The 12,915-nt window shown below is 41.1% G+C and overlaps 1 protein-coding gene and 1 pseudogene across 2 annotated transcripts; one reads left to right on the top strand and one right to left on the bottom strand.

Annotated features, from left to right (window-relative positions):
- The first annotated feature begins 607 nt into the window (after nt 1-607).
- On the top strand, nt 608-4,575 carry LOC144035163 (mitogen-activated protein kinase 12-like; annotated as a pseudogene).
- rpap3 (RNA polymerase II associated protein 3) lies at nt 4,393-12,696 on the bottom strand. Of its 2 annotated transcripts, none has more exons than XM_077544638.1 (17): nt 12,534-12,696; nt 12,177-12,339; nt 11,935-12,096; nt 11,739-11,834; nt 11,546-11,673; nt 11,359-11,480; nt 8,489-8,559; nt 7,958-8,083; nt 7,675-7,802; nt 7,493-7,614; nt 6,935-7,005; nt 6,752-6,844; nt 6,251-6,408; nt 5,940-6,120; nt 5,771-5,868; nt 4,924-5,024; nt 4,393-4,845 (listed from the first exon to the last, which is right to left on the bottom strand). In XM_077544638.1, the coding sequence occupies exons 2-17, from the start codon at nt 12,327-12,329 to the stop codon at nt 4,760-4,762; spliced, it is 1,896 nt and encodes a 631-aa protein (XP_077400764.1). In that variant the 5' UTR covers nt 12,330-12,339; nt 12,534-12,696; the 3' UTR covers nt 4,393-4,759. The 2 variants fall into 2 exon arrangements, with proteins under 2 accessions (XP_077400764.1, XP_077400765.1); XM_077544639.1 differs by having other exon boundaries at nt 5,940-6,117.
- Between the last annotated feature and the right edge of the window lie 219 nt (nt 12,697-12,915).

Genomic DNA, 12,915 nt, shown 5'->3' with positions numbered 1-12,915 from the left:
ACACTATACCACAGTAAATCAGTACCACTATGACACACAATAATATTCTAGCCTAAAATATGCCAACAACTCATACAAATGAATAGTCTCACTGCAAATTGCATAAATCTGAGTAATAGATTGTTTAGTGACACCCCCCAAAAAATATTTGTAATTGCCTGTAGATGCCACAAGATGGTGGCAATGCACTACTTGTCTACATGAAACTCAACTCACTTTAATGTAGCCCTAAGGAACTTTTTAACCGTCATAAAATATTTTCATCACTCTTCTAATGAAACATGGACTTTGACTAGTTGAATGGTAACTTTGTCATGGCTCGAGGGGTTCTGTGTCGCTTTTACTGGCACTAAGCATAGAGGCCATAAAAGGACAGTCAAGGATCAACATTGGCCTGGACTAGGCTAAGTAGCTTCCGATTCTAAGACGATAATGCTAATGTTTGGAAATTTGCGTGGTAGCAATATATAGTCCACAGGCCACTGAGAAATCAGAACTTCATAATGTTGTGTGCTGGTCCTCCTGGGAAATGTGGTCTTTCTTCAGACAAAATACCGCTTTTGCCCATATGGGCAATATGTGTATATATGTGTGTATATATATATGTATGTGTATATGTATATATATATGTGTGTGTTTGTGTATCAATTGATTTGTGAGGTTAGATGTAAAAACAGAATAGCGAGGACAGATGTTGGTCCCACATTACAGACACACCCACAGACTGCCCAGGGCGACCGACAGTCACAATAGATGAGCCTGTGTGTTGAGTTGGGGGCGGGGTGGGGTGGGAGATTGTGAAGACCCCTGGAGGTATTATGCCCTCCAAACTTTTCAAACGCTCTTCTTTTCCTGGAGTTATCAGCAGACGGTTTGGATTTTCTTTCCCATGAGCATCCCCGACACAGCAGAACCCAAGCACATTAATCTCTTGGCCTCCAACTTCTCTGGGATGGCACTGCGAGGGTCCAGGACGGGATTTTACTGGCAGGACGTCAACAGAACCGTGTGGGAAGTCCCGGAAAGGTATCGAGACTTGAGACAAGTTGGGACGGGCGCTTATGGAACTGTCTGGTGAGGACCACTAAAACTGCTGATCATTCATTGGTGCAAAATTGTAAGTGTTTGAAGCAAACAACTACAATTTTGACTGCAAAAGACTGATTTATGTTTATATTACTTCAACGAGTTGGATCATTTCAGCGACTTTTGAGCCAAGTTGGGTCCCCCTATTCCCACACAGCTGGCTCAATGAGGGACTCCCACTTTGCATTGTGTTGTGTGGATGGGGGGTTCCACAAAGAAAAGCACCCCCAGCTCATTGTTGTTTAAAGTCAAAGAACTTTTCTCCAGCTGACATTGGTGTTTAACTGCAGGGAGGGTAAAGCTTTAAGACACCGTGCAATAATAAATATTTAAAAAAAAAACTGTTTTTAATGATTAAATGTATCTCTATTGTACTTAAAAGTTAAATATGATTAAATATGGATTTTTTTTAAGTTGAAGCCTTTAACATTGTGCAGGTGCACATTTAATTGAGTGATTATTTTGCAAACCACTAGAGGGAGCCCTGACTTTTGAGAATCACTCGACTGTACCGTTTGTTTCAGTTCAGCGTGGGACCGGCGTAGTGGCTCACAGGTGGCGATTAAAAAGCTCCACCGGCCCTTCCAGTCCAAACTTTTTGCTAAGAGGGCCTATAGGGAACTCCGCCTCCTCAAACACATGAAGCATGAAAATGTAAGATCAATCAAATTACTTTCATTCGGCTTCAAAGCAAACATAGCAATGAGATTCATTCTCTTTTCTCTTGAGTAGGTGATTGGTCTACTTGATGTTTTTGCAGCGGACATTTCCTTGGACCAACTTCGAGACTTGTAAGCTCTAATTCCCTATTGCCTCTTCATATATACATATATATATATATATATATATATATATATATATATATATATATATATATATATATATATATATATATATATATATATATATATATATATACACACATACATACATACATAAGTATGTTTTAATTTTATCGTTTAATCCCACAGCTACCTGGTAATGCCCTTCATGGGTACTGACCTGGGCAAACTAATGAAGCTGGAGAGACTATCAGAGGACAGAGTTCAGTTCCTTGTCTACCAGATGATGAAGGGACTCAAGGTGAGTGCCTCAGCCTTCGTTCAATGTCAAAAGTTGTCATTCTCACTCAAAATGTCCAAACTACAATCAATGTCTTTTTTTTGTCCCTCAGTATATCCACTCCGCAGGGATCATCCACAGGGTGCGTGACTGACCTTTCAGACTTTTGGGGGTGGGGTCCGATCTCTTTCTCCCTCCTCTCGTCCAGTCATCCAAATTCCCACACTAGAGACTTTGCTTTGTTTAACTTTCTCACCTCAAAACAGAAGATACGTTTCCAGTGAGTTCTAGGAGAGGAGATACTTGATCAAATTCATGCCTGCAAGGCAAAACTCAGGGAATTCTGATCACAATGTATTATAATCATAATACATTGATAATAAAATAACAAAATAATGTTGTAATTATATTTTTTATTTTAGGATCGGGTTTGGATGACATTTGTATTTGAATCGATATTTTGAATTGAGTTCAAAGTGACAATTATGCTGTTAGGCTGCCTCACACATCCATTGGAAGCTAATGGTCAATCTTTTCCAGTTTATCTTGTATTGTAACTCATTTCAGGACCTAAAACCAGGAAATCTAGCCATCAACCCAGACTGTGAATTAAAGGTACAGTACATGGTCTTCACACACAGCGCTCTACAGAATAAATAAGGTAGTATTATTTGGACCACTTCAGATTCTGGACTTTGGCTTGGCGAGGCAGGCCGATGCAGAGATGACGGGCTATGTGGTGACGCGCTGGTACCGAGCTCCCGAGGTCATTCTCAACTGGATGCACTACACACAAGCAGGTTTTTTTGCGCTTTTCTATATTAGTTTTGCTTCTTTTTCTTTGTTCTTTTTAAACCTGTATCTTATTTTTGTATAATTTTTTCCCCAGTGGATATCTGGTCCGCTGGTTGTATTATGGCGGAGATGCTGCTGGGGAAGCCGCTGTTCAAGGGCAATGATCGTATCCAGCGGAAATTAGTATGAAAGTGTTGTTTAAGTTCCTTTTTTTATGAGTTAGGGTGGAAAGCATACTAAGTAGAATGTGAACCTTGACCTCGTGCTTATGCCAGACTTGGACCAACTCCGAGAAATCATGAAGATCACTGGAACGCCGGCTGCCGACTTTGTGGTGAAGCTACAAAGCCAAGATGTAAGTGTGGATGCCTGATGCACACTGTGTGGATAAAAGTATTGGGACACTTGGGAATTACAGTACTCTGATAGGATTTGCAACTCAGCTTTCACAGTTCTTCCAATACCAAAGCCTTCCTTGTAAAGTTACAAGCACAGAAATATAAAAAATGTCTTATTTATATCATTAGTTCAGAGAAATAATTACATTAAATTATGTCATGAAAAGAAGAAGAAATTTATTGTGTGTTTAATCTGCGTTAATACATGATTAATGCGATATTTTTTTTGTGTGTGTGTGTGTGGGGGGATTAATTAATTAGTTAACGCTTTAACTTGGGCAGCACTACTATATATTCAATTATTTTCTGTTTGATGTTTTTTTTTATGGAAGCAAATTGAATTTATTTTTGAAGGATTTGTTTTTGAGTCTTGGTTTGAATAAATTAAGTTGACTACACGACAATTAATTACAAACTACAACTAAAGTATAAAAAAAACTTTTACTGAATGTTAAATCAAATTAGACTGCATTAAAAATAAACAACAGAACTAGAAATAAAGTAAAATTACATTTAAGGTAAATAAGAATAAAGTAGAATAAAATTGAATGAAGGGGTGTCTTAATACTTAAATCCTTAATACCACATTTCCCCCAACAGGCCAAAAACTACCTCAGGGGTTTGTCAAAAGTACCCAAAAAGGATCTGCACTCCATTTTCTCCAAAGCAAGCTCACATGGTTCGTAACAAGCTCAGTTCATAAACTGCCATTAAAAAAACTTTACATCTGACATTATTTTCTGCATCGCAGCTGTGTCCGTGTTGGAAAAGACGCTGCTCCTTGACCCCGAGGAGCGGGCCAGTGCTTCGGAGGCCATGGACTTTCCCTTCTTCGCCGACTTTCGCGACACGGAGGAGGAGACGGAGGCGCAGCCGTATGACCAAACCATAGACAACACGGACCTGACGCTCGATCAGTGGAAACGTAAGAGCGAGTGAGCGTGCGTTCCCTTCAAACATCCGTGGCATGGAGATGAACCCACGTGAGAAATGCTTTGTTTTTGCAGGACACACGGTCACGGAAATACTGACCTTCAGGCCTCCCAAGGACTCCAGAGAAACATCACTTTAATGTAGAAATTGAGACTAGGTACTCAACCCTGGACTGACTGACTGACAGCCAGTTGCAATTATTGACAAACGAGCATTCATGCTCACATTGAAACTTATGGACTATTTAGTCATCAATGGACCTACAAGTATGTTTTCGCAACGTGGGAGGAACTTTTTTTGAACACATCGGAACATGTTAGTATACGGCTTATTTTTTAATAAATGTCTTTTTGTTTAATAATGAAACAGAAGTGGCTTTTTGCATCACTTGTTTAGGTGTGCAAAAGAATGTGAGTTCACAAGTTCCAAAATACTTTTTTTCTTCCCTTTGAGGCATGTGTTCGAACTATATTCCATTGAACAGGTCACACGCCGTATTTCTTCTGTAGGGCTGCAAAAGACGGTGCGTCCAAATCCGCTTTACGGAGGAAGTCGAACACTTCTTTAAGCACTGAGTGGGGCGGAGAGAAAAATCATATATAAATATAAATTCAAGTGAAGGGAAGTGATGGAGTTAAATGTGTCTCACCTTTCTTCTCCAAGGAAGACATGAACATGACGGCCGTGTCGAAGCGCCTGACGCTCGATAGACTTTGGAGGATGTCCGCTGTGACGGACGCGGATTCATTCCTGCACATGCAGAAGTTCGTGTCATTTAGTGTTTCCCAACTTTGATTGAGTCAAGGCCATACTTCATGTTATAGCATACCAGATTTTGAAAACTAATCTTAACAGCGACCCCCCCCATGTTGCAATTTAATATGCAATTTACCATTTTTCAAGGTTCTCTTTCCATTTATTTACACAACAGGCAATACATTAATCTGTATTACAATAAACTATCAGATTGATTATACATAAATGTAAAGTGCCAGAAATTATTTGAGAGCATTGTGACTTCTTTTTCAAGACCCGCAGAATTTTGTGGTGATTATTTTTATATCGAATCTTTCAAATGAAAGAATACACTAAACGATTGTTGTACTTTTCTCATTTATGACACATACTTGCGCTAGCTATGATAACACATAATCTGTGATACACATGCACGAATATGTTGGAATATATGCCTAAATTTCTTGACTGTGCTGTGGCTGCCATGATACAACTGAGTAGACTCTAAAATAGTGCACCACTACCCTCTGCTGGCGGTTTGGCTCATTACTACTCAACTGCTTGCAACTGAAAGTGGAAGCATATCAGACCCATTATCAATTTATCATCCTAGTGAAAAAAACATCAAACGACAAAATATAGCCTTGGCTTTTTGATTCTAATGGACCTCTTAAGTGGCCCTTGGCATTTAATGAGTTACACACATTCGGCGGCGCCTTGAGATGTGTAAGGTGATACAAGTTGATGTTAAATAGACTCACTGGATGTAGAAATCCCGCAGTGTCTCCAGGATCTGACTGAGGATGTGCGGTTCGAGGGAGCTCTGGAAAATGTGCGCATATGCCTCTGGCTTAATTTGCTGAAAAACACAATCAAACAGTTAGTGATTGATTGTTGGCTTCGAGTGGTGTTTTGTTGACTAAATCCAACCTTGAGGTATCTGTACACCACGTCCGGCTGTTTTCCAATCATGCGTAGGTCGGCTTCTAGCTGGAAACTTTTGCTGGGTGGGGGCGGGAGGCTTATCGAGGTGGCTTTGTGTGATGATTCAGGAGGAGGGACGCTTTTCTCTGGATGCTTCTGTTTGGCTTGTGTACACGTTGAAGCTCTGCTGTGAAAAAGAATGAAAGATTCTCAATGCGTACAAATAGTTTGGTTCTCAAATGTGAAGTTCTCAAATGTGTCTGTTTGCTAAAAAAAATTCTGATTTAAAGTGTCTTCATCAAAATGGTTCAACTAACTGTTCGGATGACAGCGAGTGGGAGGCCGTCATATCCTGGATCTTTATCATCTTTGTGCAGGGCGACGGCGGCAAGGACTCACGCTCGAGGTCCCTCGCCTCATCAGGTACCGTCACCTTGCCGCTGATCTCCTCGATGTCGATCCGCCTCATTGGCTTCTGAGCAGGCATAGAATAGTTCCGCAATTTTCATGAGTTTCTACTTTGAATTATTTTTTTTGTTTAATTCAGTTCGTTTTAATTCATTTTCAGAGCAAGTTTGTTAGTTTTTATTGGTTTTATTTTTGTTTTAAATAATTAGTTTTAATCTTGTTGTTATTAGTTTTAGTTGTTTCTTTAAAGTGTTTCTTAACCCTTTCACTTCCCACCTAGTTAAAATGGATCTTTGACTTCTACCGCCGTCAATGGCAGTAGACAAGTTAAATAAAAGTGCATATGTAAAGAAAACTTTGCGGTTGACGTCTCCTTTTAGTAAAAAGAGATGAGAGGATGTTTCACTCACAGTGGAGCGCAGGTGAGCCGCTTTGTCTATTGGCTGCACTGTTCTCCTCTGAGAGCCATCAGGCATTTGAAGGAGGCCACTGGAAACATCATCCTGATAATACAAGCATCCAAACAACAGGATTCAGCAAAAAGCAACAACCCACAAGATGTCTAAAGTGAGGAGGAGAAGGTGTAAACGTACGAATTGGAGTTTTTGGAGTTCACTCTGGGCCTGCTTGTTCCCTGGTTCCAGCTTCAAAACCTCCTGAAAATCTGCAAAAAAATATTTTGGTAATATTTTTATTTCTTGAGATGGTTAATTTGTATGGAGGACCAAAAATGCAAAAATAAAATGTATAAATAAACAAAAGTAAAAATAAAAAGATATAAAAATAATATAAATGGAAATAAATAAATACATATATATATTTGAATAACATTTCATGACTCATTTCATGCTAACATTGTCTGCAACATGAAATAAATGAGAGCAGATTGCTTTTATTTATTGATAAATATTTAATTCTATGTATATATTAATTTTGTATTTGCGCATTTATTTTTTATTATAATTATTATTTATTTTTCTTATTTGAATTCCATTTTAAATTTTTTATTTATTTTTATGTTTTAGATTATTTTTTAATTATATTTTTCGCATCTGTTTTTATTTCCAATTTAATTTTTATTTTTTATCTTGGCAGTTTTGGGCCAACATAAATTTATGTTTAAATAGATCTATAGAAAGTTTAAGTGTTACCTTTCCTGGCTTCCTCCAGCTTCCCCAAAGCGACTCGGGCGTTGGCTCGGCGTGCGAACGCCTTGGAGTACGTGCTGTCTAAAGCGATGGCCTTGGCGCAGTCTTCCTCCGCCTCCTTGAACCTGATATAACACTGATGTGGTTTTGCGTCATCAAATGGAAAAGGCCGCAATTGTTCTTACCTTTCCAGCTTGAGGAAGGCCATTGCTCTGTTGGCGGGCAGCAGCACGTTCATGCAGTCGGCCTCTATGCCTCGGCTGTAGCACTCCACGGCCGCGTTATACTTGCCCTCTTTGAAGTAAGCATTACCCTGGAAGACGACAAAGTAAACAAACTTTATATGTGTAGCTGCTTGCTAATATACTAGCTACTTGGCATATTGTGCAGTGTTCTATTGTATTGGACCCAAAGAGATACAATTGGATGGAGCGGATAAAGCTAGCCATGTTGGGGAAGGACTCTTACTCTATCTTTCTGCACAACCGCTTCTTGTCGTCTTTGCTGCTCCTCGGTCAGTCTTTGATGCTCCGGGTCTACGGCAGGATCTGCCTGAGGCGACATTCTCTCACTTGGCTCTTGAGTTCCAAGCATCTGACAAAGCAAAATGGTCAGAGTTCTTGTATTGTCATTTTCAGTCGACAGCAAGTGACAGACAAAATGGCCGCACCCTGAGACGGATAAAACCAGATGAGTTTTGCTGATTATTACATATTAAACAAATGCAATATTAATCACAATAGCATGTTTAGACTGGTAGGGACTCATAGAACATATTGTAAAGGAAAATTTTGACTTGACTTTCCCTTTCAGACCCATTGGTAGAAAAATGAAATCTGTCCAAAAAGCTGCACAAAACACAAAGCGTACGTTAATTGCCCGGTATCTGACTGATGGAGAATAGATATCGTGAAGCTAACTGCCGTCAACTAAAAATGTGTACGTTGGGGCACTACTAAGTCAAAGTACCACTGAACATGAAAAAACAATCAAACTCACATCTTTGATTTTCTTCTCTTCATTCTGTGCTTCCAGGTTGCCCGGGTCAAGCTTGAGGACAGTTTGGTAATCTGTGCACAAACTTTTGCATTACATCTCAAGAAAGTCACATGCATTCTTTGTAATCTTTTACAACTTATAACATCTTCCTTCTACTGCAGAATCTACATAGTCATACAGTACTTATTATTTTTGTGCTTTTGAGGGGTTCATAGTGGAACCAGTGTCTTCTTGTGCCGGTCCCAAGCTCGGATAAATACAGAGGGTTGTGTCAGGAAGGGCATCCGACGTAAAACTTTGGCCAAATCAAACTTATCAAATATATGACTTCCATTGGTCGACGCCCGGGTTGACAACGACCGCTATCGGTGCTGTTGACCTGCAGGGTGCCGGTGAAAACTGGACTATTGTTGGTTGAAGACGGAGATGAGGAAGGTGTACTCGTAGGAGGAAAGAGAAGAGGAACACCAAGAGTCTAAGACTGAGAGTAGGGACTTTGAATGTTGGAACTATGACAGGAAAAGGCAGAGAGCTGGTTGACATGATGCAGAGGAAGAAGGTGGACATACTGTGTGTTCAGGAGACCTAGTGGAAAGGGAGCAAAGCAAGAAGTTTAGGAGCAGGGTTCAAGTTGTTCTATCATGGTGTAGATAGGAAGAGAAATGGAGTAGGAGTTATCGTGAAGGAGTTTGTTAAGAACGTCCTGGAGGTAAAAAGAGTGTCAGATAAGTGATGAGCCTGAAGCTAAGAATCAAAGGTGTGATGGTCAATGTTGTTAATGGGTATGCGCCACAGGTAGGATGTGAGCTGAAGGAGAAGGAAAACTTTTGGTTGGACCTTGATGAAATGATACAAAGCATCCCTAGAAGTGAGAGAGTTGTCATTGGTGCAGACTTCAATGGACATGGTGCAGGAAACAGAGGTGATGAGGAGGTGATGAGGAGGTGATGGGCAAGTTTGGTATCCAGGAGAGGAAAGCAGAAGGACAGATGGTGGTTGACTTTGCAGAATGGAAATGGCTGTCGTGAATACTTTCTTCCAGAAGAGGCAGGAACATAGGGTGACCTTCAAGAGTGAAGGTGGGAGTACACAGGTAGACTACATTTTGTGTAGACGGTGTAATCTGAAGGAGATCAGCGACTGCATAGTAGTGGTAGGTGAAAGTGTAGCCAGACAGCTAGTAATGTGTAGGATGACTGGTAGTGAGGAAGACAAACACGGCAAAGGCAGAGCAGAAGACGAAATGGTGGAAGCTGAAAAAGGAAGAGTGTTGTATGACTTTCAGGAAGGAGTTGAGACTTTGAAGAGTTGATGAATAAGGAAAATGAGAGAGAATGAAGAGTAGAAGAAGTGACTGTTGTGGACCAGGAAGTAGCAAAGATTAGTAAGGATGAAATGAGAAAGGCATTGAAGAGGATGAAGAGTGGAAAGGCACCCGGTCCTGATGATATACCTGTGGGGTATGGATGTGTCTAGGAGAGGTAACAGTAGAATTTCTGACTGGGTTGTTCAACAGGATCTTGGATAGTGAGAAGATGCCTGAGGAATCAAGTGTGCTGGTGCCCATTTTTAAGAACTGGGGAGACGTGCAGAGTTGTGGCAACTACAGAGGAATGAAGCTGATGAGCCACACAATGAAGCTATGGGAAAGAGTAGTTGAAGCTAGACTGAGGTGAACATTTGTGGGCAGCAGTATGGTTTCATGACCCCCCCCCCACCCACCAAAAAGTACCAGAGATGCAGTATTTGCTTTGAGGATGTTGATAGAGAAGTACAAAAAAGGTCAGAAGGAGCTGCATTGTCTCTTTGTAGATCTGGAGAAAGCTTACGACAGGGTGCCCAGAGAGGCACTGTGGTTTTGTTTGAGGAAGTCTGGAGTAGCAGAGATGTATGTTCAGGTGGTGCAGGGCATGTATGAGGACTGTAAGATAGTGGTGAGGTGTGCTGTAGGTGTGACGGAGGAGTTCAAAGTAGAGGTGGGACTACATCAGGGATCAGCTCTGAGCCCCTTCTTGTTTACTATGGTAATAGACAGGATGACAGATGAGGTTAGACAGGAATCTCCATGGACTATGATGTTCGCAGATGACATTGTGATATGTAGTGAGAGCAGGGAACAGGTGGAGGAGAAGCTAAAGACGTGGAGGTTTGCCCTGGAAAGGAGGGGAATGAAGGTTAGCCTTAGCAAGACGGAGTATCTGTGTGTCAATGGGAGGGACCCAAGTGGAAGAGTGAGGTTACAGGGAGAAGAGACCAAGAAGGTGGAGTAGTTTAAGTATTTAGGGTCAACAGTCCAGAGCAATGGAGAGTGTGGAAAAGAAGTGAAGAAGCGTGTGCAGGCAGGCTGGAACGGGTGGAGAAACGTCTCAGGTGTGATGTATGATAGAAGAGTTTCAGCTAAAATGAAAGGAAAGGTTTATTAAACTGTGGTGAGACCAGCGATGTTGTTTGGTCTGGAGACAGTGCCACTGAGGAAAAGACAGGAGGCAGAGCTGGAGGTGGCAGAGATGAAGATGCTGAGGTTCTCTTTGGGAGTGAACAGGATGGATATAATCAGGAATGAGTACATCAGAGGGACAACACAGTTAGAGGCTTTGGAGATAAAGTCAGAGAGGCCAGACTGAGATGGTTTGGACATGTCCAGAGGCGAGCTAGTGAGTATATTGACAGAAGGATGCTGGGTTTCCAAATGCCAGGCAGGAGGTCTAGAGGAAGACCAAAGAGGAGGTTTGTGGATGTAGTTAAAAATGACATAAAGGTAGTTGGTGTGAGAGCAGAGGATGCAGAGGACAAGGTTAGATGGAGGCAACTGATTTGCTGTGGCGACCCCTGAAGGGAAAAGCCGAAAGGAAAAGAAGATAGTGGAACACCTTCTAAAGCAGCGTCGTAGTTCTTCAGCGCAACGCGGGCCGCTCCTCGTCGTGCATACGCCTTAAAGTAGTTACTGTCCAAAGCGATGGCCAGGTTGCAGTCTGACTCGGCCACAGCATACCTAAAAATAGGAAATATCCGTTAGCGTCCATGAAAACTGAAACAGTTAACAAGGTGAATGCATACTTTTTGAGGCGGAAGAAGGCTGTGGCTCGATTCGTAGGAAGAACAGGATTGTAAGGGTCCGCAGCCATTCCTCTGGAGTAGCACTCGATGGCGTTGTCATATTTGCCTTCTTTGAAAAATGTGTTGCCCTGATGATGAAGTGGTGTTATTATTTGGGAACTTGTTATTTCAATTCATCTTTGGTGGCTGTTACCTTTTGTTTCTCTGCTAAAGCTCTCTCCTGATCAGCTTTGTCCAATTCTGATTCAGTGGGACGTTCTTCCTTATCCACCTCCTCCAAAGCCTTGGCCTAGCATTAAAACAAAAAATTAAAACATTCCTTTTTGTTGCAAATCCCTGAGGTGAGTCAAAAACTTTTGCTATTTCATACTAATCAACAAATGACTGACCACATCAAACTTGTCCCATGATTTATAATCATTCGATCTGATCCTTGATGGCTTCTTGCTGTCCGTCTCCTCTACTTTGGAGTCACCGTTGGCCATCTTCATTTTCTTCTTTGCCCTAATTTGTGTTTTGTAATCCTTGTTACGCACAGGAGGGATTTTTGACTGCAAAACAAAGAGGAAAACGCTGCTAATATCATAAAATATTAAAATATACATGTACGGAATTGTTAGCTAGAACAAACCTTAGCGTCCCCCTGCTTCCCTCTCGTCAACTGCTCATCTTTGGTCTTCATATCAGCCTCCCAAGTCTCGAGCTCCCTCATGAAGCTTTGCAGGTCCTCTGCATTCTGCCGCATTTGCATTTGCAACTCGAGTGCTTTGTTCGGCCCAGCCATGATTCCCTCCCTGCGAGATAGACATTGACTTCGAATGAGTATTGACTTCGACTGAGTATAAATCATTTTTGCTTTTGTTTTGATTTAATTTCACTAGAAACCACAAGTTTCGTTTCGCTAATAAGCTAACAACAACAATGCTCAACAAAACAACACGCTTTAAATAATCGATCGGATTCAATAAAGTACGACGTTGTACAGTACCTTGTCCTTGTTTCTCCAGCTTACACCAGCGATTTAAATGTAGCAGCAAATACGTAGTCGTAAATAGTTGCTAATTCATGTGATAATGTTGTCATGCAGCCATGACAGCAGAGCCCAGCATGCTTTGCGTTGCGGAGCGTGCGCCGTAAACAAAGATTCAAAGATCGTCGATGTATGAGTTCACCTTCTTTGGAAACATTTTGATTGTAATTCTTCCCAGCGTTTGACAAGAAATCCAAACATTTAACTTTGGGATGTATTAATTTACTTCTATAAATGGTAATTGTTGCTAAAGATGGAAGTAAATGTTTTTGCTTGTCAGCAAGCCCTTGTTAACACGTCTCGAGACACGACGCTGAAGTGTCGTACAATAGACGATGTT

The sequence above is a fragment of the Vanacampus margaritifer genome, chromosome 15 (genome assembly GCF_051991255.1).
Source record: "Vanacampus margaritifer isolate UIUO_Vmar chromosome 15, RoL_Vmar_1.0, whole genome shotgun sequence".
Lineage (NCBI taxonomy): Eukaryota > Metazoa > Chordata > Actinopteri > Syngnathiformes > Syngnathidae > Vanacampus > Vanacampus margaritifer.
This window is presented reverse-complemented; position numbering and strand designations above follow the sequence as displayed.